The sequence below is a fragment of the Rhamphochromis longiceps genome, linkage group LG15, assembly GCF_057381845.1.
Source record: "Rhamphochromis longiceps isolate RC_006_pf linkage group LG15, R_longiceps_female_GT1.1, whole genome shotgun sequence".
In the NCBI taxonomy this organism is placed as follows: domain Eukaryota; kingdom Metazoa; phylum Chordata; class Actinopteri; order Cichliformes; family Cichlidae; genus Rhamphochromis; species Rhamphochromis longiceps.
Window position 1 is genome coordinate 26,013,139 of NC_140571.1, and position 26,868 is coordinate 26,040,006.

Below are 26,868 nucleotides of genomic sequence, written 5' to 3' on the forward strand. Positions count from 1 at the left end.
TAAGTATGTACAGGCTGTAGTGAGTACAAGCTATGTACAGGCTATGAACAGGATATAAATATGAAAAACTATACAGAATATGAAATAAATAACTTTACAGAATCTGAGATATACAGCTATACAGAAATGGGAACTATGCAAGTTGTAAACAGTTGTAGGATTAAAGATTATCGAATGTACAGAATGATTATTTACACAGAGCTATACAGTAGTTTAGATCAACTGAAGACTTTTCAGGGAGTTTTTAGGACATCCTGATAATAATGAATTACAGTAGTCCAGCCTGGAAGTTATAAATGAATGAACTAGTTTTTCAGCGTCACTCTGAGACAGGATATTTCTCATTTTAGAGATATTATACAAATGGAAGAAAGCAGTCTTACATATTTGTTTAATATCTTAATTGGAGGACATGTCCTGGTCAAAAATGACTCCAAGGTTCCTCGCAGTGTTACTGGAGGCCAAGGTAATGCCATCCAGAGTAAGAATCTGGTTAGATACCATATTTCTAAGATTTTCAGGGCCGAGTACAATAACCTCAGTTTTATCTGAACTTAGAAGCAGAAAAGTAGAGGTCATCCAGGTCTTTATGTCTTTAAGACATTCATGCAATTTAACTAATTGGTGTGTGTTATCTAGCTTCGTGGACAGATAGAGCTGGGTGTCATCTGCATAGCAGTGAAAATGTTTGCTATGCCTTCTGATGATACTAAGGTCCTAGCACTGAACCCTGTGAAACTCCATCATTAACCTCAGTGTGTGAAGAGGACTCTCCATTGTCATGAACAAATTGGAGTCTATTACATATATAATTTAAACCACTGCAGCGCAGTACCTGTAATACCTACAGCATGCTCTAATTGCTCAGGATATTATAGTTGACAGCATCGAACGCTGCACTGAAGTCTAGTAGGACAAGCACAGAGATGAGTCCACTGTCAGAGGCCATAAGAAGATCATTTGTAACCTTCACTAAAGCTGTTTCTGTGCTGTGATGAGCTCTGAAACCTGACTGAAACTCTTCAAATGAGACATACATTAGTATTTCCACCATGTTACTTGTTGAACTTCTACAAGTAACTGCGGTTTATGGGAAAGCTTCAGCCCTTGTTACCCACCAAACTATTCCCATTTACTTGTCCCTGTCTGGTAATCATGAATTCTTTGGGTTTGAATATCCTTGTGCTGCTCTGACTCTTGGACATTCATGGCTGTAGGTTTACATCAAGGTCTGGCAGAGGTGTTTAGAAAAGAATAAAATCTTTCACCTCACTGACTGTATGACTGCTACGGATTGTTTTTATGTGGTGTACCCCTTCCCTTCAACCGTTTGTGCAACCATCCTTACTGGAACAAGAGGCTATGAAGAAATCTAGCTTGGATTTTCTGGTTATAGGTAAAGTAAGTAAAGTAAGTAAGTAAAATTTATTTATTAAGCGCTTTTCACAGACAGTCACAAAGCGCTGTACACAAATATTAAAATAAACAATACAACCAACAGACTCTGAGTCTATGAGCGGAGATGAAGAGCAGCAGTGTATTTTATAAGAAGCTTGGATAAATAATCTGGAGCCTAGTCATTATTTAGTGCTCTGTATGTTAAAACAAGAATTTTAAAGCGAATTCTAAACGCTACTGGGAGCCAATGTAAAGAATATAAGATGGGAGTAATGTGAACACGCTTGGTAGAATGAGTTAGTAGCCTGGCTGCTGCCTTTTGTATCGCCTGGAGGCGAGAGAGAGATGATTTATCCAAGCTAGTAAACAGGGAATTACAGTAATCTAAGCGTGATGACACAAATGCATGAATCAGTTTTTCCAGTTCAACTGAAGAGACCATATGTCGCAGTTTAGAGATGTTTCTTAAATGATAGAAACAGGAACGAGACAAAGATTTTACATGAGAGTCAAGGCCCAGAGAAGAGTCAAATATTACTCCAAGATTTCGAATATTTGACTTGACAGATGGACAGAAAGAGGTAAGAACCTGACTAATGTAGCTCAGGAGGAGCTATGATCATGGTCTCGGTCTTGTTGGTATTTAGAACGAGGTAGTTGCTTGAATATAAAAATATAAAAAGAAAATAATAATGGACCTAAAACTGAATCCTGTGGGACCCCACAGGTCAGGGCAGCAATGTCAGAGGTGAACCTGTCAGTCCTAACAGAAAAGGTCCTGTCTGATAAATAGGAAGAAAACCAGTCTAGGGCAGAGCCAGATACACCAGCCAAAACCTTGAGCCTGTTAAGTAGGATTTTGTGGTCGATGGTGTCCTGCCACAAGAGGGAGGTATATTCAAACAGTAGCTTCTGGATAACACTGTTTGTGGCAGTCAAAAGAGACTAATTTTAATGTTCAAGCAAAATGATCACAGAATAATTCCCTGCATCAGATGCCATTAACAGATCATTATAGACTTTTAAGAGAGCGGTCTCTGTAGAGTGCTGCTTTTGAAGCCCAGACTGAAAAGGGTCAAGAATGTGTAATTTACATAATAGAGACCTGAACCGATTTTCAACAATTTTTATGGTATAATGGTGTTATACATCCATCTTCCTTTCCTCTTGCTGCTTTTTTCCTTGTGGCAAAAATGAATAATACACTATGGCATTTTATAGATTACTGTGGAAATATATCTAGCACAAGTAGTCAGTTCCAAATTTTGAAACTACAACATTTTTCCAAACTGGATCTCCATAAGGTCTATCACCCACTCCACATAAGCCAAGTGGATGATTTTCTTAACAATTTCATCTTTTTCACCAATTACATTCTTAATATTCCTGTAAGTTGGAGGGAATCAGTCAACAGGTGAGGTTAGTCTTGCAAAGGCTCTTGGAGAACAGGCTGTATACGAGTCATTTGTGAGTATGTTGACCAAACATGTATTTAGTCATGAAAAAGTACCTATTTCCCATTTCTATGGTGTGTCAGAGCTGTTTACACTTAGACTTTTTTCCTATGAAAAAGATTCGTGTTGTGATTCCCATCAGACTCAGATGACACGCTGAACCTGGCAGAAGTTCCCGTACTTGCAGGAACCACACACAGGGACAGACTTCCTCGCTAACCTGCAGCTCTCACACAGCAGGCTTTGATTCAGTTTTTTCGACAGGTCCAGAGCTACTTTAAGGCATCTTTAACACACTGCAGAAACATTGTTTTCACTCTCTGTGAAATTTACTATGTTGCTCTTTAACAGAGCCGGCCACTAAAATGTGGCCCTCATAGATAGTACAGGAGCACACATTCATTACATTACATACATTACACATTCCTGACTGACACCCCCATCACCTCTGTGGACTCATTCCGCTTCCTGGGTACCACCATCACCCAGGACCTGAAGTGGGAGCCCACCATCACCTCCGTCATCAAGAAAGCCCAGCAGAGGATGTACTTCCTGAGGCAGCTGAAGAAATTCAACCTGCCAACACGGACGATGATGCAGTTCTACACTGCAATCATCGAGTCCATCCTCACCTCCTCCATCACCGTGTGGTACGCTGGAGCCACTATCAGGGACAAACAGAGACTGCAGCGTGTTGTGCGCTCTGCTGAGAAGGTGATTGGCTGCAGACTCCCATCTTTGCAGGACCTGTACACCTCCAGGACATTGCGGCGTGCAGCTCGGATCTCAGCTGACCCTTCTCACCCTGGACACAGTCTGTTTGACCTGCTCCCCTCAGGCAGGAGGCTCCGGTCCATTCGCACCAGAACCTCTCGCCATAAGAACAGTTTCTTCCCCTCTGCTGTTGGACACATGAACAATAACCATATGACTGTACCCGCCACTAACACATGACCCTACGCTGTGTCACTGCATCATTCCATGTTTGGCACTGATCACCACCTGCACTCATGTATATATCTTTCTACGTAGCACTCTTAATTCTTATTCTCATGTATATATCTCATGTATATCTCATGCACATATCTTTCCACGTAGCACTTTTAATTCTTATCCCTACTTTTATTTTTTTTCCATGTCTATTTAAGTGCTATTTATGACACTGTTTGCACTGAAGCACCGCAGCAATTTCCTAATGTTGTAAACCTGCTCAACATTTGGCAATAAACCCCATTCTGATTCTGATTCTGATTACCTCTGCCAACAAAAATTGCTTGTTTTTTGGCAGGATTTATGGAGAAGTGGTAGCGGTGACCAAGAATGGTTTTAGAATATTTAGGATTTTTTTTTTCCTTCATATGAAAAACACAAAAATGGATTACTTGTCATACACATAAATTTACTGTCCAATGTACCCTCTAGTGCACGCTTTACAAAATAGCGAACAAAGGCTAGAGGCTGAAGGCTTTATATAATGTTTATTAACTGTGAGAAGCCAAAATTGTGACAGAGTGAGATTTCATTACTTGTGCAAGTTTAAAACTCTATAAAACTGAGACTGACAATGGGAAATCCTCACACTGGAGGAAAAAGGTTTACGCTTGCAGAGCCTCATGTTGCTTTACTAATAGTTTAAAGTTTAATTCCATTACTTCAGTAGCTTTTCACAGTTTACCACCATCAGAAAACTAAAAAGGAAGAGGCACGAGAAGGTTCTTGGTCATGAGAGGCATTTCTTTATTGATCCTCAGGGCACCAGAGACTACAAGAAATAAATAGTGATCCAATGAACACCACAATAGAATCGCACCACGACATGAAACGCGGTCCGGCACAGACGGAGTATTTTCATCTTCTTACACAATATAGAACAGCTGGCCGGTTTTTGGAAAGTGGAAGTAAACAGCTGAAGCAGAGAAGTTATTTCTTCTGAGGGAAGGCTGCCTTCACCAGCTCAAACAGCACATATCCAACACCTGGAAGGAAGAGCAAAAAGACGAAGATTAAAATGGATTTCAAAGTGCTTCACTAAGGATAAGGTCCCATTATTTTCCAATGGATCTGTATCCTCATATGTACTACTTCATGTTCTGTGGTCTGTGGAAAGAACACCATTTGTTAATAGCAGTAAGAGTTACCATTACTTAATCCCAGCAAGATTCTTTCTATTTGTTTATCTGAAAGGTATCAAATATCAACTACCATGGTACTAAACTTGTGTACCACCTGAGGCTAAATTATCAGGCTGGATTTTTCAATTTAAATAAAAACTACAGCAGCTCATGAGGTTCATAAAGTAGCTCAGAGTTTAAAGCAGTTACAAAGACAGGTGTACTTACCCAGGACGGTGAGTGCCATCGTTGTCCTGTAGAGCAGGGCGTCGGCACTGCCTCCCTTTAAATGAACCGGCATACCGTTATCCTCCTGCAACAGAAGATGGAGGGGAACAATCAGGTTTGTAAGCCCTGCTTTAACCAGAACTCATCCAGACACCGACAAAGATTAAACACAGTGAAGAGCAGCAGCAGTTTGCAAGAAAGCCTGCTGATGAGTGAGCATCAAAAACAAAAGAACAACTTTTCAACATCTCTATATATAAATAAATAAAATTTTTCACAATAAGGGTGTTTTATTCTATAAAAGTGATATCTGCTTCTATTCCAACATGGCACAAAGACTTTTGTTTTACACATTTTGGGGATTTGACTGATCTTTTCCCCCCACTTCTAAATCACCATACCAAAGTGACGTAACATGACCATAATGTTCATGTCCATCAGGAATCTGGGTAAGTTAGAAATCTGCATTTCATGTAAAAATTTTTTAGAAAAAGCAAACAATCTTTGTTATAAAATAACCAAAAATAACAGAAGAATACTTTTTTCCAAGAAAATATGAATTTATCAAGAAAAAGGTGGAATAAAGCCCTCGCTTTTTTTAACCTTGTGTCAATAAATAAATCCACAAAGCAAAAATAATCTTTTTTTAAAAAGTTATGAAGCCAACAAAATTACCTGACGCTTAAAAAAAATAAATAAATAAAAAAAATCTGTTACTCAGATCAAAGCTAACATTTAAAAATAGATCCACTTTCTTTACAGTAAATCTTTAAGATGTGTTAAAAAAAATATTAAATATATCTACTATCCGAAAAGTGCTGCAATAAAAATATATTCTTAAGACACAGGAGGACGCTTTAGGATATTCATTTTTATCACTGGTCTGAGTTACAGATTGAAAACGGACCTTTTGAAAGTTCAGGTCTAATTTTGTCCTCTTGTATTAAAGTATGCAATTATGTTTGCAGCTGTTTAATCATACAACACATAAGTAGCAGACTGGAGCAGCCAACAGCAGTGCAGGAGAACAAACCAGCTGGAAACTAGTTTAGTCTGCAGCACACACTGGAAGCTGTTCAAATCATCTACATGTTCTTCATTTTCACACCGATGATCTGCTTCAGCACCAGCTCGTCCTTTTCCTGAAAGCTAAAAAACTACTGAAGCCCAGCTAGTGCTGCTGTTAGCGGCTGATTTACTGCAGGTTAAACATGCAGAATTAGTACTCCACTCAGTTCGGAGACTTATCTGTGGAGCTAAACTGACTGAGGTGTCCTCATTAGAAGAACCGCTGCTAAAGAAAGAAAAAAAAAAAAAAAAAAAAGCACCATTGACCACAAAACTGCAAGAGGAACACATAAATAATAATCCATCTTTGTGTAGACAGACCGGACACCAAAATCTAACTCTTTCAAAATTAAACACAAAGAAAACCAAGAAACTCGGATGGACGCTCGTCTCCACACTGCTCAGAGACTACAAATACGGTTTTAATGTCTGATCTCTGCAATTTAAAAAAAATTATCGTCTACGTTTTTTGCAATTACACAAATCTTAAATGAACATTTTATTCACTGAGGATTTCTGAAGCTCAAACTGAAGTATTTACTGAGTTTAAGGACGCCATCCAAAAGTGAAAGCAAAACCAACCAACTAAAAACAGTTCTGACATAAACATTTCCAGCAACTGCATTTTTCCCTGTTCTTCTCATCTACTTCTTCAGGGTTTCCTCCACTGTCTCATTTTATAGCTAAAGAATAAATAAGCTGATAGGAAAACTTTTAGTTTATAGTAAAACTGCTTGTTCTTTCTTTAAAACATTGCTGCAGGCTGACTGGACATGCAGAATTTACTCTACGATAATGTTTAAAGTTAAACTTACTCCTTATTTATGGCATTTATATCTATGATATTTATATAAAACAAATCTAATAAAAATTAGCAAACCACAAGTAATTAAAGGCATTGCCTTCATATTAAATACTTTTTAATTTAAGCCAAAATAAGACGTTTTAAGAACATCTTAAGGATTTGTAAGCACTGAGAGGTGTCACAGGTTTTTAAAGTGGTATGTTTAGCTAATTTCTTTTAAGAAAAAAAAAGCTATAGAATCTCATCTTAAGAGGTCTCAACTTGATTCAATTGCAGCTCCAGATTTTGGCCAGCAGAGGTCACCATTCAAGCTTGCATTTAACACTGGATCAAGTCATTGCTATTTTTTTAAGAGCCCATTTAAACTTAAATTCAGACCATGACTGAAAACTTAGATATTAAAGGTTTTTGTTTTATTTATTTCTTATTCACTGTACTTCTGGCTCTAAAGCAAATCTGATATTGGTTAAAAAGAAACAGTTATACTGTTCAAATCATGTTTTCATGGTCTGAATGCAAAGTTAAAACAAAAATAAAAGATCCAGATAATTGACTGCAGCTCTGAGGGGACCTTAGCTTCCCCAAGCTTTAAAAATGATTGATCCCAGATCACGTTAGGAGCGCCTGAAGGTTGACGTTCAGATAACTGAGTACACACCAAAACAAGAGACCATGAGAACATATTTCCTTTAAAATAAACACCTACTGAAGGGAGATAACAGAACTTTGGGTTTTTGTTGTTTTAAGTCAATGACACAAGTTAGGTGGGTGATTGTTGAGGGGCTTTGGTGTCCTCTGACTCCTTCCTTTGGTTGCTAAATTTAAAATGAACAGAGCAGATCTGTTGTCAGCAAGGTGAAGAAAATATGCTTAACTGTGATAAATATCTACAAATATGAACAGATGTGACACCATAGTGACCTTAGATAGCCACCAAAAAAAATTACATTAAAAACTTAAAGGACCTCCAACTTATATTATTCAGTGTGGATCCCTTGAACTAATCACACAGAATGAACACATTAACAATTCCATCATCATTAATTCAGCTTTCTACATAGAGACAGACACACACACACACACACACACACAGGAATTATTATTTTGACATATTAGAATGTTTTCAATGCTCCTGTATCCTTTAAAATTTCCCAGCGCACTCCCAATACAAAGATATGAGGTTTGGATCACAGGACAGAGCCTCAGTTCAAATAATAATTAATATTATAGGTATACAGGAAGTAGGAAACGGTCGTATTCTGAATTTAAGGCCGACAACAGAAACACAAAGGAGGCCTTCGATGATGACAGGGTTTTATGGAACAGTTGGAAGTGCAGCGGTCTGTCTGTGTGACCTTTACCTGGAACACCTTCTGTTTCTGGGGGACTTTGTTCTCAACCTGCCGCCGGACGGAGCTGGAGATGCTCCGCCGCGCCACCTGCTGAAGCGCCTGGAAAACAGCAGCGCAAGGACACGGAGAAACACTCATTTAATGAAAATATAAGAACCCAGTCTTGAATACACAGAAAACAAACACCGAGAGGCCGGACACCACCGCTAAATACAACTCCTCTGCAAAGCTAATGCTAACTCTTCCCGGTGTTGACCCCTGCTAACCGTTCTAAGCTAAATATAGCCGACTGTTTTTACCCCGGTGGCTCATCCATCGCATTTATCCAGCTCACTAGTTTAAAAAACAACACCCAAGAGAAACTTGTAAATAGAAAATAAACTTACATAAAATTGTCTGTACATGCTCATCGTCCGTCTACAGTCCGCTGTCTGTCACAAGGGCACAGGAAACCTTTACTTCCGTTTCCACTGAAATCTTCTTCGCTATCATTAACTGTGCTCATGCTGCGCGCTGCTGCCCCCTACATGAGCGTCAGGTACCCACAGTCAAGCATGAGAGCAGATTTACAGTTTTTTCTGAATGCCTAAGCACATTTTTTGTAACTATTGGCTAATTTTGCAAAACTCTTCACACAAATAAGAAAACCTGTCACCCAATAATCAAAACATTGTAGTTCTCTTGCAAAAGCAAACACAGCTAGATTAACTCTTCACACCTTCGTAAAAATGGTGTTTCCGTATCAAACAGTACACACAAGCCATCATCTACTAAGCACACAATGCGCCAACTGCACACTGATGGTATGAATATAAAACACATCTGGCTTTTGCTTTCTCTGTGCACAAGGTAGGCTATGTCAGTTTGAGCTCATACTTCTGTCATAGATCCATAAGCATAGAGGGATCCAAACTTCAAGCACTGGTGTTTATTCAAACACATCAAAACAAACACAAGTGTTTATTTCCAAGTATAGGATTATTTGCAATCGCCATAATGACTATATGGGTTACTTGGTCTGCAGTGAACATGCTTCCTCTGCCCCAGCATCTGGTCATCTAGCAATTCTGTAAAGTAACAATTTCAGTATTTTTACATCAATGGTATTGGTGTGTTTCTCATTGGCATATGGCAGTGCTACAAATCTTTGTGCGAAGTGACTGTACTCACCGATTCTCATTTCAAGATGTCCTTGTGGTACTTGCTACAGTGTAGCGGCTCGAGTTAGGCTGGACCCGTTGGCCAGCTACCCTCAGGGTCATTCGACGGTTGATTACATGGTCCACTATTGTAGCTCTGATGCCATCAGCAATTCTATTTCTTACTCTTCCTACCCTTCCTCTCCCCCCTCCTCATCTTCCTCTCCCCCTCCTCGTCTTCCTCTTGCTCCTCCTTGTCCTTGTCGTCCTCTTCATCCTACTTCTTCACCTCCACGTCCTCTTCCTCGGCCTCCTCTACTTCTCACTCTTCCTGCTCCCTCCATTGTACTCCGCACACACAGCTTACCTGTATTATAGTGCTTAGGCTGATTGCAAAGTGAACTAATTATCTAAAAAAGTTTTCACATGTGAAAGTGTGCCAGACAGTTGGCAAATTAGTGTTAATGATAGCCATACATGTGTATACTTTTGCTAGGAGTGTGTTGGAAATTTGGTAATTGAGTGTTGTGCAGTGAATTGTGCCTACAGTTTTGCAAAGTGTGTGTTACAAAATTGCAAACTGAGTGCAAAGCAGTTTTTGTGCTTTTAGTTTTGCAAACTCAGTGAGTGGTTTTGCTATAAGTCTGAATAGTTTTAGAGATTGTGCTACAGGAATCACAGTTAGGGTTTAAGCATTCAGAAAAAACTGTAATCAAACGAAATTATAGAATTTAGAATGAACTGGTTCATATATTAATAAATATATTATACATATTATCATATCATATATCATATAACTTCATATTTGCTTTCTGTTAAAGAACCTCTTCTGGGCCCTCAACACCAGCTCCATAACTAAGAAAGCCCAACAGCATCTCTAGTTCCTGTAGAAGCTGAGAAAAGCCCATCTCCCATCATCCATTCTCACCACCTCCTACAGTGGGACTAAAGAGAGCTTCCTAAGCAGCTACATTACTGTCTGGTACACCATCACTGCACCATATCAGATTGCAATACCCTACAAAGGATAGTGAGAACAGCTGAGATCATCGGAGCCTCTCTTCTCTCCATCACGGACACCTATCGCACCCGCTGCATCTGCAAAGCCACTGGCATTGTGGAGGACCCCATGCAGCCCTCACACACACACTTCTGTCAAGAGGTACCAGAGCATTGAGCCCCTCACTGCCTCACTGTCTTCCAATGTTTAAAGACGCCGCTGCTGCTGAACAAGCTGAAGCCAGTTTGAAGATGATCCATTCAAAATTTGTTGGTAATATAATAAAAATATATTTTTACTAATTTTTTTAACATTTCGTTTGATCTAGACCAGATTTTCACCAAACTGGAAGCAGCTTGAGCGATTATCGGTGTTTACCATCACACAAAATCTGAAAATGAGATCTTGAAAACTGTGGATGCTAGAGTGCTAAGATACTGACTACACACTCCCTCCCTTTTGGATTGGAGAATAAAATACAGTAAAAGTGTTTTATGACATAAAACTTATGAGAAAAATAAAACTATTTCCACACTTATCATTTCCGGCTGACGAATTAAAACGACTCATCATTTTTTTTTTTAAATCACAAATTTATTCTTTTAAAGCAAAAACAACAAAACACAGGTGAAGTATCAAAAACACAAAAGTCAAATCCAACCAGACACAAATGCAGGTAATAAATTCATTTCTATGTTAAAAAATAAAAAGCATAATATATCTCGGCACATCTGAACATGCAGCATCTATTTAACGAGCAGGTGGAAGCAGCTGCAGCTCCTCGTAGCTTAAAAATGGCTGTAAAACGACATAAATTCACTCGTAGCACAGAAAACATTTAATCACATGTAGTGCTGAGTCATGCTGCTCTGTTGTTACTGCATGTAAACCACAGTGGATGAAACTACGCATCAGTGCAAATTTCTCTGGATACTCACTCAAATTTAAACCTGTTTCAGACTCTGCAACCCTGAGGTCTCACGTGCAAATACTGGCTTTAGTCTAGCAAGCAAACATCTCATAAAACTGTTCATGTAAATACAAAAAATAAACACTCTTTTTTTTTAGCTGCAGTACTCTGTGTGTTCCCTTGAAATTGCTACAACACAGTTAAAGCGGAGTTAAAGATTTAGGACAACGACAAAAAGGAGGCACAAAGACAAGCCACCCGTTCAACGCCGTACCAGAACCAACGAGGGGCAGAAAGAGACCGCGAGAGGGTCTCTTTTTTTAGTTTTTTCCTTATATTAATTCTGTCATATTTGCACATTTTGTTTCCCATGAACTTGCCAAATTTCTTTTTTACATTTTCACATTTTGACAGTCTCATACATTTTTACTATTAATTTTGCCACTTTTTCTGGTAAATTTACAACTTTAGCCACATTTTCTGCCTTCGGTGGGCCTAACACACCATCATACACCCGAGCAGCGCGGTGATAACAACATCTCAGCAGCATGCAGCTCACACACTTATACTCCCGCTCACTTCCACTTCACCATCAGAGATCCTAAAGTGACGTAAAAAACTTTCCAGACTCCTCCCTGTTAATTTTTTATTATTATTTTTTTTAATATTTGAAGAGCCTGGCTGGGCTTTAGGTCGTTCTGCGTGCTGACTTGAATCTCTGACACAATCGTTTTTGTTAGACTTGTATAGTTAGGAGAGGAATGAGCACATTTTCAGCTGATTTCTTTAAGATTGGCATTTTAGTGTGACTTTAGAACATGAACTCTGCACTACAGCTGAAGATGAATCTACCATCGTCACCCGTTTCCTCAGATTCATCATCGCATCACATTTATGGCGGTGGAGGCGAGCTGGAGCGCAGCCGGCACCTCAGTTTGAGATGTTAGCGCTGTTGTTGCGGTTCCCGTATTTGTGGTGGATGACCAGCAGCACGACGCCCAGGAAGAAGCAGACGGAGCCCACGGTGATGTAGGCGATGCCCAAGAATGGGTTCTTGCCTCCCATCCAGGAGATGGTGCTCAGGATCATCCGCTTCCTGCCCTCAAAGCTGCGAACAGGGTAATCTGGTTTTATCAGGTTAAAGGTACAACAACCACTTATTTTTCTTTTAAACCTTCATTTAAATTTTATAAGAATCTGTTTCTGTTTTTTTCATGCAGTTTTGCTGTCACGACTTTCACGTTAAGGATACTGTAGTCTACCACTAAGGTGTAGTTTCCTCGGGGGAGGGTGGGGGCCATATTGTTCTTCTTTTGGATGATGCGGTAGAGTTTGCGGAAGGTGGGCAGAGCGGCAGTTCTCATCCACACGATGAAGTCCTCATTGATGAAGCCGTTGTTCTCCGGATCAGTGTCCAGCTCGTACACAGGCCGGTGCCAGTTCACCGGCTTCACTGTTCCTGAAGTGGAAGTGAAAAAAAAACAAAAATAAAAACGGAATAGACGTTGATGATTATCTTAAAAATGGTCAGAGTTTCTGATATTGTAGCATTACCAGTATTTACTAGTAATATTAGTAACAGAGGATTACTATTAAACAATCAAATATATTAAATAATAAAAATCTATCTAATCTAACCACACAATAAAATATAAAAAGTGTGTTGTTAAATTATAAAAATACAAATATTAAAAACTAATTAATACAATCTAAAAAAAATAAATGTTACTTAATAAAAAAAAACAAAAATGTAAAAAATAAAGGTAAATAAATGCAGAATTTATTTCTGCCAGTCATCAATATTTACTTCTAATCTCATTATGGTGCATGTTACTGCATATTCATTTATTTATTGAGCCACTTTTAGGTTTATGCTTTATTTCAGCTGTTTTATTTCCTGTGTTTATAACACGGAAACAGTGCAGCTCTGTGCACAGGAGAACGAATCCTTTTTTAAGACTTGTCTGCAATAAGAAAAACAGACAGCCTCTCCCTCAGAGAGAGGGAGTGCAGCAGACGTAGCTGACTGGCGATACCTTGAAAAACAGCCGTGAGGTTTGAGTTGGTGCCTACAGGGTTCCTGAACTTCACATGTTTGTCCGTCCACCAGGCAATTCCTGTGGATGTCAGCGGGATCGGGACACTTGTGCCGTTGGGGTCGTTGTAAAACAGCTTCAAAGTGTCTGCAAAGAAAGCAAAGACGGCTGATAAGAGAAACGTGAGTCCTTCAAAGACACGTTCACACAAACTGATCTGTGATGATCTGTGACCATAATCATTTACTAACAGTCATTTTTTTATGTTTTCTTCATTCTCTCTTTGTTGTTAATCTGCAAGAAAAAAAATGGTCTCACCGTTAAACATGCTGTTGGCGATGGCCCCACACGGAGCAATTGGCTTATTATCAATGGAAGCATATGGTTCACACTCCTTGCTGGGCTTCTGTAAAAGACGGAGAAGGAAAAGGTGACGAGAGAGAAGTGGCAGCACGTAGCGCAGCATTTAGAGCTGTAAGCAAGGATATAACCCAGCAACAACCAAGTAGAACTTCCTCTAATGTTGACCGAGGCTGGCTCCAAATGTGACACAGTCCCCACAGACTCCTATGTTAAAAAGTTCAGTTTTAAGGCAAAAATGAGCATGTTTACAGTCAAGATATTTTTTAAAAAAATGCATTTTGGCCTTTCTGGACACTTCATAAAGGTTTTACAGGATGACACCCCTATAAAATTGGGGGCGTAGCTGCTTGGACTGATAGATGTGCTCACACAGGCAGCTTGAACAATGTGTTTGTGCTGCTGTCTGAAGCGTGTTTAATATTATCATCTGACAAACGTTATGTCATCCTCTCCCGTTAAATGTGCTAATGGACCAATGAGGCCCAAGTCTGGGCTCCAGGTTTGGTTCTCCATACTTGTCTTCAAATGTTGAGATCACCACCATGTTTTGGTTTGTTTATTTATTTATTCACCTGTTGCTCTTCGTTTCTTTGACTCATGCCTGAAAATTAGCATATATATAAAAAACTAAATATGTTTTTGAAATCTAAGTTTTAACTGCATTTAAACCCATTTTCCCTTGTTGTTTTCTTGGTCTGTGACCTAAAACATTTTGTCCTTGATATGAGTTCACCTTCTTTTTCCTGCTTGCCATTGGAGATGAAGCTCCTACCTTGAGGGAATCGATGTTTCCGTTCAGCTGGCTGTCATCTCTTGACTTCACGTAACGTCTGTGATTTTGGTAAAAGTTGGAGAGGCCATAATACATGAAGACGTTGCTCTGTTTGATTGAGAGAAAGATGTGTAAAGGTTAGCTTAATCAAACTGGCTGCCGCTGGGCTGTAGTCCTGGATGCATCTTACCTCGTAAGGCTGATCCAGCTGGAAGGGGATTGTGCAGGTGCAGGACTTCGTGTTGTTCCAGCTGAAGTTCTTTGCACAGTTGTAGCAGGGACTGGACGTGTCATCTCCGGTATAATCGATCTGTAAGCACGAAGAAAATAAATATGATAAATAAATAAAGTTAGCTCAATATATTTCATGATACTGACAGCTTTATTTATTTAAGATATGTGAATGAAGAGATATTCAAGATACAATTATATCATGAATATGAGCGTTTTGGAGAAAATGTCAGTATTAACAGAATCATTTAGCTCAATAAAATGTTTAACCCTGTTTTGGAAGAGCTTTACCAGATAATGATCAAATTGTGTTTGTGCCATTTGATGGGAGTTACACTATGTGGACAAATACAATATTAATGCAATACTCGTGACACAGAAAAATCAGCTCAGTTTACCTCAAACTCCTTGATGTTGTTAGACGTCACGTACAGGCCGATGCCGATGGGGATGAAGATGAGCCCGATGATGAAGAAGGCCGGGAGGACAGTGCCCGCGGTGAGGATGGGCTGCCACGCGGGGAGCCTCTGCTGCTTAAAGGCGGTGTTTTCGGGCTTCTTGTTCCGCAGAGTCCCGCCACCGGGTCCAGACACGGTGATGTGACCGTCCTCGTCTTTGGCGCTGTAACTGGACGCCATCATAACTTCGGATCTGTGATTTATCCAGCTGACCTTAGCAAGCTAACGGGGCTAGCTTCTCGACGACAGTTGTTTTTAAAAGGCGCCGGTCTTAAACGACGTCGTCATTAGCTTGTTGCTAATTTGAGTGTTATTTATGCTAATCAAAGTTCTGTTAGTTCATCTCTAAACCACGGAGAGGCTAGCTAAAAACGGCTAGCACTTCCTTTCCCGGAAGTGTGCAAACAGGTTTGTCAACAACACCCAGTGACGTAACTCTTGTGGTGGCTACTGCTGCATTCAGTGACCGCTGCGGAAACAAAAGATTCAGTCAGTGCTGTATTGAAAGGACACGTGGATTGGTGTAACATAAGAAGATGGAAATCTGTTTAGTATCTAATTACAATTATTTTATTCTACGAGTGATACAGCGATGGTTTTATTATTTCTCGCTGGAATGGCGAATAATTGTTTTCAATTTCCAAAGATGAGATTAAGATGTACGTGAATCACCTAAAGGCATCGTTATTAGTCATACAACGTCCAAAAATCAGAAATAAATAAGTTTCATTTCACTGCTAGTAGAATTTTATTGACAGATTTAATTCTATCAACATAAAGAAGTTCTTCACTGAGAATATCCGTGTGTGTGAATAAAGTCTCAGAAAGCCATCACGTAGGCTTCAAACAGCATACATCATGTATATTGAAAAAGAATAACAAAAAGCGAGATGTTCAAGGATTCGAATTGAAATTTCCAAGCACTGTTTGCATATGTTCACATCCACATAAATAATATGGCAAATAAACCATCAGAGACACTGTATGTCATTCATTATCTTCATGTCCAACTGCAGGATATTCAGCAACTTTCAAAACATGTTTGTTTGTTTTGTTTTTATTTCATTTCATATATGTTTTAAAACTGATTTAGCAAAAAAAAAGAAAAGAAAAACTTCTTCTTTCCACTGTTCCCTTTAAGGGTCACCTCAGTGGATTACCACAGTGCCTCTACATCATCCCATCTCATCCTATCATTCCCTTTCACACCAATCCTCTGTATGTCCTTTTTCACTACATCCATGAATCTTCTCTGAAACCTTCCTCTGCTCCTGCCTGGCAATACAGACTAAAATTGTTAACGATTTGATGCCTAATAATCATAAATGTAACTTCAAAAGCCTCAAATGTGTTTTAAACTTTTGAATATTTGTCATTTAAAATGTATTAAAGCAGGTAAAACAGCGTGCCAGTACACCTCACTGGGTTGAGCAGATACAAATAAGCCACAAGGCGATTGCCAAGCCCCACATCTGAATTAACTGAGTGTTTTCCCACTCCTCTCTCTCCTGGCTTCCCTGTTATAATAAAGGATAAAAAGCCCCCAAATAATAATAATTCCATTTTATGGTGTTAATTTATTCCACTAATGGAAGGTGTTTGTTTGTGAACACAAAGGGGGGGAATGGGAATCATCAGAAGTGGGAGGTGTGACTGTTTGCATCATGTACTGAAGCTTCTGATTTTTTTTTCTTTTTGTTTTTGTTGTTAAAAGTCTCCCATCATCTTCACCATTCTTCATGGCTCAGCGGTGCCAGTTTACTGTGCCAGCATCCATCAGTGAACCTGTGGTGGAAAACACACAGACAAGAAAACCTTCATTTGAGCCATCACGCTCCCCTTAGACAGCTCATCAACTTTAGAGCAGTAGGCAGTTTCATATGTATAAAAGATTTTAGAAATGAAACAGAGATTTGCTTTCGTCCGAGCTCTACCTCTAACTTGTTTTAAACTTACAGCTTACATAAATGAAACCATTTACTTCCTGTTCGACTTGTAACTTAATGAAGATAAAGGAAGTGATTATTTTGTAGTTATAGTGACAGTTATTATATTTATTCAGTTATTATATTTACATGAAGAAAGGGTCTACTTAGAACAGGACCTGGACTGAATGGATGGATGGATGGATGGATGGATGGATATTGTTCACTGTGTCTCTTGTCTCTTTGTCTTCCACAGCTATATGTTTAGCACCCATCAGCAGATGCAGCTCTCTGCGTGTTTTTTGTGTATTTTTTTATCTATTATCGTGTTTGGTTTTGTCAATTTTGTCTTTTGTCAGCATCAGTTGCTTGTAAATGTGCTTCATAAATAAAGTTGTTTTGAGTTACTGAATACTTCACATGTGCACAGGGTGTGAGAAGATCAATCAGTAGAAGCAAATACAGGAGGACAAATATCTGAAAAATGAGCACAGCACAATATCCGTGAGTGCATCTCTATCTCCGTCTTAGGTAACAACATCGAAAATGCATCCTGCTCTCTTTGGCATGAAAATATTGTCACCTTGATCTAAAGTCTGGAAAAACAGTAAACATTCCTCATCTGCACTAAAGCGGTGCAGTGACTTTGCTGCAGGCTATAATAGCACACATCAGAGTGAGTGAAACACGCTATATAACAGGAGGCCAGACTCTTGTCCCACCCTGCTTTCTGGGTTACTGAGGAGTGCAACAAATCAGCTGTATGGGTGCTTACTTGCATAAATGGAAGTGCACAAATTGCACCTACACTGGGCCTTTAAAGGGGCTACCTGTTAGACTCCGGATTGGTTTTAAAAGCCGCTGTATTGCTTCAGACTAGCTCTCGCTCTTTTTCAATTCTTGACCATTTTATTTGTATCATCCTATTATGATAATAAGTCTGTTAATCAGGAATGGCTGTGGCTCAGCGGGTGATCTACTGAAGGTTGGTTGTTCAATCCCTGGTATCCTTGGGCACGATACTGAACTCTCAGTTCTTCCTGATGTGCTCATCAGAGTGTGAATATGTGTGAAAGGGTGTGAAAGATGTGTAAAGGGCTCCAAGTGCTCAAATAGAGTAAATAAAGCACTTTATAAAAACCAGTCCATTAAATCAAGTGACAATATATATACTGAGGAATCTGTCAATTTTTTATCTGTTTTATTCGAGTGTAGCCTGGATATAGTTGGATATATTATATAAATCTAGTTATAAATGAGTAAAAGAAGACACAATCAGATGAGTCCGAGCTGTAAATGATTGTTAGTTGTTAGACACTGTAATGGCCGGCCCACTCCCGGCAGTTTTTCAGCTCTGCAGCTGGACTGCAGCAGAAAAGTCCCGCATGTCGGTTCTGAGCAGTTTTCTCTGAGGAGTGTGCCCGGCTCAGCCCAGCTATGATTTTCATAATCCTGTTCAGCCTCTGATGTTGTTCCCAGAAAGGACTTGATCCCCCCCAAATCTCTAAGCAGCAGGCTCTGTGATTGATCATGTTTACCCTTCTGTTTTCCAGCTGCAGTCTTTAATATCCTGCCATCTTCCTCTTTCCTCCTTACATCAGCATATCTCACACTCTCCATCTTCCTGAATCACTCTAATTAAGTGGTAGCACAGTTGCTTGTTCATATCACCGCATCTCTCCACATCTCCTGACAGATTACACAATCAGCAGGTAATTGTGTTGGCTGTTTTGTTCAGCCTGCGCTGAGACAATCATTAGAGGAAGCGTGAGGCTGCTGCTGCCTCACTGAGGCAGTTTAGAGATGTCAGATTTCTAAATGTGATCAGTTTGTTGCTGAAGTGAATCTCAACTCAGTCGGTTTATGTGCACTTGTCCACAAGAGGGAGGTGAACGTTCACAATGTGGACTAACGCTCACAGGTCTGTGTGGAAACCATTCTGAATAATGGCCAGCAGGGGGCGACTCCTACGATTAGAAAGAGAAGTCAGTGAGAAATGGGTCGACTTCACCCAGCTGAACACTTTCCTGATGAGTTTATGATCTCAGCTGCTATTTATATATGATGCTCATTTAGTAAATGATCCCATTAGAGCCAAACTGACTCACAGGTCGCCAACTCATGATGTACCTTGTCCCTCTGTTGCCACGGTACCAATATTTACATCATACAACTCAATAAATCCCTTTACCAGGTAACTTCAATTATCTTTAGTGTCTAAATTTTATTCTTGTTTTTCTTTACTTCTCAGGCTGAGGTCCACATGCATCTGTCCAACTGCTCACATTCTCAAATGCACTTTAGTTGAAACCGGAATAAGAAACCATTACTCTGCACACCTGTGATGAAGGCAAAATCCAGGCTACTTAAAGGTGAGGAGTACAAATATCTTACATGAAATGAATTTTTACTTCTATACAGGATGTGGAATCAAGTTCAGAGAATTAGTTTTCATGGTTTCCCGGGAGTGCTCTGGGAAGCAGCACGGGCACCACGCAGTCACAAAGATGGAAGTTACGAAGCAAAGCCGTACTTGGTTCAGAGATAAATAGTTTTTATTTTGGTGCGTGTCACAAACAATTCACAGTCAGCGCCTTGGTCACCAGAAACCTCCATGAGCTGCGGTGAAATAAACACATGCTATAAAAATACGATGATGACATTAAAAATCTGAACCATCTATGAAGGAGCGGCGAGATGGAGTTAATCAAATCAGCAAAGCTTTCTCGTGCAATTAACCGGCCGTTCAAATGACATGAATATTATCTGAAAACATGAGTGGTAGCACATTAAATGATGTTTGTAAAGCTAAGCTGTGGTAAAAGGCAACATCACACACAGTCCCATGGTGAATGCACACAGATGTGTTCTGCGTCTCTATTCTGGCAGCAGATTTGGGGATTTGGTGGTGAACCGGCACTCAGCTCTTTCCTGCTGCTGCAGAGGCCAAGCCACACACAGTCGGCTTCCTCAGCTCGATTTTCATCGCGTGGCTCTCGGCCCGTGACTCTAACCTTGTCACCGTGGACACGCCCAGGACCGCTTTGCTGCTTGGTTTCATACCTTTTGACACAGGGATCCGTGTTGCGGTGCTCCGACTGTACTGCACATCTGCACTGGGCTACAAAAAGAAGAAGAAGAAAAAAAAAAAAAAAGACAAAAGCCAGCATGAGACAGAGACAAGGATCTTTTAATCGTTTTATTAACTGTGTCACTGATTTCACTGAAGCAGGGATGGTGAGAATGTGAGCTCCCCAGTAAGCATGCTTTTGGTGGCTCTGATACACGATCAGTGGACTGAGTGATGGTGGGTCATTTCGGGGAAAGGGGAGAAACTCCTAACGACTAGGTACATAAAGCACCGTATTTTTCGGACCATAAGGCGCACCGGATTATAAGGTGCATCAAGCGAAACAAAACAGTCAGATAAGTCAAACTTTACTCAACTCATTCTTCTTGCTTCGGTCCGTTTACAGCATCCTGCCACGAGATTGCATTTGTCCCCAACCATCGGGAACCCTCACGTTATTGCGTTAAAAGTTAGCGTTCGGTCTCCAGCTTCCCTGCGTTTATGTTATGCTAATATAGCTAGTGATCACGTAGCACATCATTATATACCAGCTAGCCCAACTTCAGTAACCATACAATTGTTACTGCCGTTTAGTTTTCTGTCTTTATTTATGTTGGAAGTGATAGTGAGCTGTACGTTTTAATTTTTTCAGAAATCTCTCAGTCAGGACATGGTATATCATGTTTAGGTGGAAACTAGCAAGCTAACCTCCTGCCAACTTCTAACCCCATTAAATTTAATAAATTCTGTTTTTATGGATGCCTGGATGTTAAACTTCATTGTTACACCTGTTAACGAAGCAACGCTTATCATTTTAATCAAAGATGAAAGAATTTACAGTTTTTAAATCTCAGTGATGCCGCTGTGTTCGTTTGACTTTGCGACCTGAAACGGATGGAGTTTTGTACCCAGAGTACTCCGCGAGGCTCCTGACTACGGTAGCCATAATGCTCTGACAATCCATCAAGCTTACCAAAGTTGTACTAAAACATTCGAGGTCAGTAAGCGCAACCAGCATTCATACATAAGGCGTACCGGATTATAAGGTGGACTGTTGATTTTTGAGAAAATGATAAAATTTTAAGTACACCTTATAGTGCGGAAAATACAGTACACTGAAGTTTGTATTGCTTTGTGATAACTTTTCCATTTCTGTTATATTATGAAATTATGTAGTTCACTGCTGCTGGCGTTCATCATTCTGCACCTCTGGGCCAAAAAAATAAATAAAATCAAGCCCAAGTACCAGAAAGCTGCAGTTCCTGTAGTGACCACTTGAGGCTGGCTCTAACGGTGAGTCACTCAGACGCAAAGGTTAAAATAAGAACTACTAACACACCCATTTAAACTGTCCAAAGGTTTAATTATGCATATTTAAGGGAGTGGTTTGGTTGTACTTAAATACACTCTTAGGAATCAGCTGTTGCGTTTTTAGCATCGTTAAATATTAGTTTTTTCTTTGTCCATCAGTTATCGGGATCTTCTTTGTGTCTCAGTTGTACAGATGTACTGTTTTCTTACCGATTCTTTATGTATAAATCCTAATTTAAACATTTATTGATATCTTTTCAGGTAAAGTTGTTTAGCAGTTTAACCTGAATGTCCACAAAACCTGATTTTCACCTGAATGTATTGATTTGACCAAATCAGCGCTTACTGGACCTTTTCGCACCAGTTTGTTAGGGTTATGTTGAGGTGACTTTGGTAAATGTAAATCTTAAGTGCTCAAAAGTCAAACCTTCAGTGCTCAGTAGCTGCTTTAACTTAGTTTGAAAAAGTGAACTTGTCAGTTTGTAAATTTATGCTTGTGTAGGAAAAGCCTCTCTACAGTGTTGAGCAGTTCTGGGTAAAGCATTCTGGGGTTAGTTCAGATTATATATTCACAAATTCAGTGTTTAATACCTGGACAGAGTGCTATCTAGGAAGCACAGACCACCTGTTTTCATTTTGAAACATTTCAGAAGCAACTGAAACGTAAAAAACAATTGAAACACTTCAGCCATTGCTGGAAACAAAGAGGAAGATATTCATGCCTCTAGGTTTGTATTCAGGGAGAGAGACAGATGGAGGTCATTAGAGCTAATGATCTCACCACTGACTGCGTCGGCCTGGAGGCGGCCGAGGTGATAGGCGTGATCGTTATGCTGCTTGTCATTTTGCTCGGAGTGGTTTTCCCCGCTTGGCGTGGAGAGCGGAGAACTGTTCCCGTTTCTCTGCTTTCTGAACTCAGGCCAGTTGGCCTGAGTGTCAGCACAGGACTGCTGCAGGCCTCAGATGGCCTCTTAAACTGTGGACCCAGGTGGATGTGGATCTTGTTGTCCTCCGTTGTGATGATGTTGCTGTTGTATTTCCTGACAGGTGCAGTTCCAGGCTGCTTCTCTGGGGTCACCTTGATTACTGTGCAGCCTGTGGAAACTTCGTGAGGCTCAGATAAAGCACACGCTTCAGCCACAGGGGTGGTGCTGACCGTGATGATGGACACTGGTGACTGATGGCTGCTCCCACCATTCCTCTCTGGACTCTTTGCTCTGGAGATGGTGGTGATTGTGACAGGAGATTTGGCTCGATTGAGACCTTCCATTCCGTCACAGGTTTTGGTCTTTGAGGTCACGGTCGTGGGTTTAGGGACGATTGTGATGCGGGGTTTCTGAAGACCGAGAGTCGGGATGATGGTGGTGCTGGAGAAGAAATCTTCAGCTCGAGGGCTGGTGATCTCCAAGGTGGCAGTGCTGTTCCCGTGATCTGGGGTCACTCTGATATGAAGTGGCTGACCCGGTTTTTGGGACATGGTTGCCTCCGGTGGATGAAGCAAAGAGACCCCGTGGATCTTCTCAGGAGTGGTCTGCGTGATTGTGATGGCCTCCTTCTTTTTCATCCAGGGTATCCAAGACTTTTTGGCTCCAAGTTCCGCTGAAGCTGGAGGGTATCGTTCGAGAACTGTTGGCTTCTTGAGACTGTGTTGCCTGAGGTTACTCATCAAGTGGTTCTCCTCAAGAACTGATTTCCGGATAAAGCCCGCTGCCGTCTCGTCCTCTGCGGGCTCGCTGGCCATCATATCTGTCTGGACGGCTGTGGAGGTAACCGGGACATCCACCATCCTCCTGCCATTCATGCTTGGCCTCAAGGCACGACTGTACCGCTTGGCAGCTTCAAGCTCCTTGTTGAGGTTCTGCATTTCTTGGCTCATGCTCTTATTCTTCTCTTCCTCCTCCATAAATCTCTGCTGGAGGACAGAGAAGTCAACCTGCAGCTGGGAGAGCTGGTCCTCTTTGTTCATCAGCTCGTGGATTTTCTCCTTTAAAGCCAGAACATCTGCCTGCAGATCTTTGGTTTTGGCCTCCTCCATCTTGCAGCGAATTCTCAGCTCAGCCTCAGGACTCATGACTTCTCCTTTCTCTATGGCTTTGTTTCGGGCAATCTGACTTTTCATCTCTTCCAGAAGCTTTGATAGAGCATTTGCTTTATCCTGCTCTGTCCTGAATTTCTTTTCAAGCAGATCATACTCATCTTCAGTTTTCATCAAATCGCCCTCAACCACCTCAAGATGTTTGAGCCGGCTCTTCAGTCTTTCGATTTCTAGCGTGAGCTCTGTTACTTTGTTATCCTCTTCTGGATTTTGGTTATTTTCCTTGCTGGCCCGCTTTCTCTGCATTTCCCTCTCCGTTTCCTCAAGTCTGTCTATCGTCATCTTCATCCCACTCAGCTTGCCATTTAGCTCCCTACACTTTTCCTCTTCACCTGCCAGTTTATTCTTTAACTCATCTCTCTCTTTGGTAAGCGTCGTCACCTGGATCTCCATCTCCGATTTGTATTTCAGAACTTTTTTGCTCTCCTCTATCAGCTTCTCTGTGACCTCTGTCACCTTCCCCTGCTCTGCTTTGAACATCTTACTTAAATCATCACTTTTCAGCTCTTCCTGTTTGAGTCTTTCTGCCATGTTTTTGCGTTCATCTACCAGAATAACCGTGAAGGACTTCAGCTTCATGAGCTCGTCTTTAAGGGCCATTTCCGCTTTTTCGAACTTTGACTCTGAGGACTCGAGTTCCTTCATCCGGGTTTTCACCATCTCCAGCTCACCGGCCAAATCCTTCACGACACGTCTCTCTTTTTCCAGGTTTGCGTGAAGCTGTGAGCACTCCGTTTTGCTCCTGTTAAAGATTGCCTCCAGTTTCTCCAATTCAGCCATTCTCTTCTGGAGTTTCTCAACTTCCAACTTCAGCTCCTTGCTGTGGTTCTCCTCTTCCTGCAGCTTCTTCCTCAGCTCCCTGCACTGAGTCTCTGTTTTGGTAATCTCCTCATCTTTGCCCTCCATCTCCAACACTTTCTTACGCAGATTCTCCAGCTCGGCCATGAGTGAAGAGTTCCCACACTCTCCTTTGCTGATCTTCTCCCTCAGCTCCTGCAGGTCCTCCTCTGATTTCTGCAGGACTTTGTTGCTCTCTTCCAGCTCTTCAATCTTGCGTGTCAGTCCAGCCAGCTTCAGCCTCAGCTGCCGGCTCTGGGACTCCTGGTTCGCCAGCTTGGCGGTCATCTCCTCATGCTCCTGTGTGAACTTTGCTGCTCTCTGCTCTAGCTCGGCCTCCAGCTTTAGGACCTTCTGGCTGCTTTCCTTGGCGGTGTCGCTGACAGACGCCAGTCGCTGCTCTTTTTCCTGAAGCTTCTGAGTGAGATCCTGGATCTTCTGGCTCTGCTGGTCGATCTGCTCAATGTGCAGCTGTCGCTCGTCTACCAACATCAGGGCAAAGGACTTGAGCTTCACCAGCTCTGCTCTGACCTTCTCTAGCCTTCTGCTGTGCTCCTTGTCCTTACGAGCCTGGTAAGCCTTCTCCTGCTCCAAAAGCCTTTTGAGTCTGAAAAACAAAGACAGTGAAAGATCTTAGTTAATCTCTGCTAAAAAAAATTTTTTTTGGAGCACTTGCTTTCATGGACCAAATGTGAATTGTTTGTTTAAAAAAAAGAAGAAAAAAAAAGCCAATTCAATTGTAATATTCTTGGGATGGTAGTCCAAAAAGATCCAAGTGCATGAATGCCAGCTATGAGATGGCAGTTTAGATTTGGCAATTTAATTTTTCAGTAAGTTACTACATTTGGGTTTACACTTTTTAAATGTAGTTTGTTTCCTTAAAAACAATAATTTATTATTATTATTATTATTATTATTATTATTATTATTATTTCTTCAAATGTGTACACATGTAAACACATCTATGGGGAATATATAAGATGTTCTTAAGAGGCATTATAAAACACACTCACAGACATCCCCGTCATACGGACATGCAAGTCTCAAGCATTATCTGCATCTCCTAAAGCTTGTATTTCTGATCAAATAGATAATTTGTCATTTGTATATTGTACTTTAGTTTTGTAAGTGCACAATATTGTTTTTAGTTAGGTTTTTTGTTTCTCGAAAGTGAGAAAAATATGTTTTTTTAAGTCTACTTTTAGTTATGAAATCATTTTTTCATGTCATTTTATTCCAGGATTGTTTTAACTCCGCGAGTTTGTAAAGTAGATCAAGTCGAGTAAAACTTTTCCTTTTGATAACAAACATTTTCCATTCTATGTGGATACATTTTCACCTCATCGCCCCTAAAAATTACAAACTAATAGTTGCCTTTAATTTTTATTTTGAACACAGTTTGCAAAGACGGGAAGATAAATGGAGCAATTTCACAGATTTAAAAATGGCATCAGCACAGCACTGCACAGTGGCCTACAAAACTGAGAACTGAGCTTTTATTTGTAGATGTTTAACTGATCTCTGCATGAGTCCCTGCAGGTCTGAGAAAGACGCTTTACAGCAGTTACATAAGACACTGGGATACATCAGCTGAGCTCTGGATCAAAAAACAAACTTCCAACCTCTACGCATACACCTTCACAGCTTTATCCTCCAGGGTCAAAAACTTCTTCCCCTCCAAACTGAACTTACCCACCGGCTGGGCTGCAGTGCTTGCTGATCCATCTCTGAGGGTGTTTTTAAAAGTAGCAGCCAGACTGCAGCTCAGCGTCTCCTGGGGGGGTCAGAGAGGGAAGGGAAGGAAGGAGGGGCCCCAACTCCACTGGAAATTAGGCATCACATTCCAAACAGCTCATTGGAGGACAATGAGAAAGGTGGATGTCGTGCTAAACAGCACTGCTCTGCTGGATGGTGATGTCATCCACCCATCCATATATGGACACAGAGGCCCTGCCCTTGTTTGGACACCAAAGTGGGGGGAGGAGGAAAGGCTCAAATCTTCTTCACTGTTTTGCTTTCCCTCTGGGGAAGGAGGCACGACTAGACAGCAGGTGACATGACTCACGTAACGTGTCCACTTTCAAGTTCAGATTTCTTTTTCCTCATCTTTACTTTGGCTCCAGTTTTAACCCTCTGCTACCCACCATGCAGCCCTGCAGCATTTCCACAGAAACAAGACAACAATGCAAGGCGGGAGTTTTTGTTTGGGAGAGGACAATGCCAGAGTTGCACAGCCTTTCTCATTATAATCCCCTGGTATCGTGCAAAGCGAAAGGACATAGATATAATAATATATTTCTCCATA

The 26,868-nt window shown here is 40.8% G+C and overlaps 3 protein-coding genes across 3 annotated transcripts in view; all 3 read right to left on the reverse strand.

Annotated features, from left to right (window-relative positions):
* Positions 1-4,565: 4,565 nt before the first annotated feature.
* LOC146652784 (cytochrome c oxidase subunit 7A2, mitochondrial-like) lies at positions 4,566-8,936 on the reverse strand. The gene is made up of 4 exons (XM_085382694.1): positions 8,803-8,936; positions 8,426-8,515; positions 5,192-5,276; positions 4,566-4,828 (listed from the first exon to the last, which is right to left on the reverse strand). Exons 1-4 carry the CDS (start codon positions 8,824-8,826, stop codon positions 4,773-4,775), a joined length of 255 nt encoding a protein of 84 aa, XP_085238820.1. The 5' UTR covers positions 8,827-8,936; the 3' UTR covers positions 4,566-4,772.
* Positions 8,937-11,150: 2,214 nt separating this feature from the next.
* Positions 11,151-15,746, reverse strand: LOC146652785 (cell cycle control protein 50A-like). Its single transcript, XM_085382542.1, has 7 exons — positions 15,266-15,746; positions 14,827-14,946; positions 14,637-14,744; positions 13,820-13,907; positions 13,502-13,648; positions 12,718-12,924; positions 11,151-12,589 (listed from the first exon to the last, which is right to left on the reverse strand). Exons 1-7 carry the CDS (start codon positions 15,506-15,508, stop codon positions 12,396-12,398), a joined length of 1,107 nt encoding a protein of 368 aa, XP_085238668.1. The 5' UTR covers positions 15,509-15,746; the 3' UTR covers positions 11,151-12,395.
* A 4,046-nt stretch (positions 15,747-19,792) lies between these two features.
* LOC146652786 (filamin-A-interacting protein 1-like) overlaps positions 19,793-26,868 on the reverse strand; it is a 49,841-nt gene continuing 42,765 nt past the window's right edge. Inside the window, exons 5-6 of the mRNA XM_085382561.1 lie at positions 22,413-25,170; positions 19,793-20,371 (exon numbers count right to left, since the gene is read on the reverse strand). Coding sequence (XP_085238687.1) covers positions 20,171-20,371; positions 22,413-25,170 — 2,959 coding nt within the window. The 3' untranslated portion in view covers positions 19,793-20,170. The remainder of the gene's footprint in view (positions 20,372-22,412; positions 25,171-26,868) is intronic.

Bases quoted from the DNA above. Each gene is read 5' to 3' on its own strand.
- LOC146652784 (XM_085382694.1), bottom strand. From the start codon at position 8,826: ATGAGCATGTACAGACAATTTTAT. The intron at 5,277-8,425 runs GTAAAGGTCACA...CTTCTGTTGCAG, and splicing joins AGAAACAGAAGGTGTTCCAG to GAGGATAACGGTATGCCGGT. The intron at 4,829-5,191 runs GTAAGTACACCT...TCTTCCTTCCAG, and splicing joins GATGGCACTCACCGTCCTGG to GTGTTGGATATGTGCTGTTT.
- LOC146652785 (XM_085382542.1), bottom strand. From the start codon at position 15,508: ATGATGGCGTCCAGTTACAGCGCCAAAGACGAGGACGGTCACATCACC. The intron at 13,908-14,636 runs GTAGGAGCTTCA...CGTCTTTTACAG, and splicing joins GAAACATCGATTCCCTCAAG to AAGCCCAGCAAGGAGTGTGA. The intron at 13,649-13,819 runs GTGAGACCATTT...CTTTCTTTGCAG, and splicing joins CGCCAACAGCATGTTTAACG to ACACTTTGAAGCTGTTTTAC.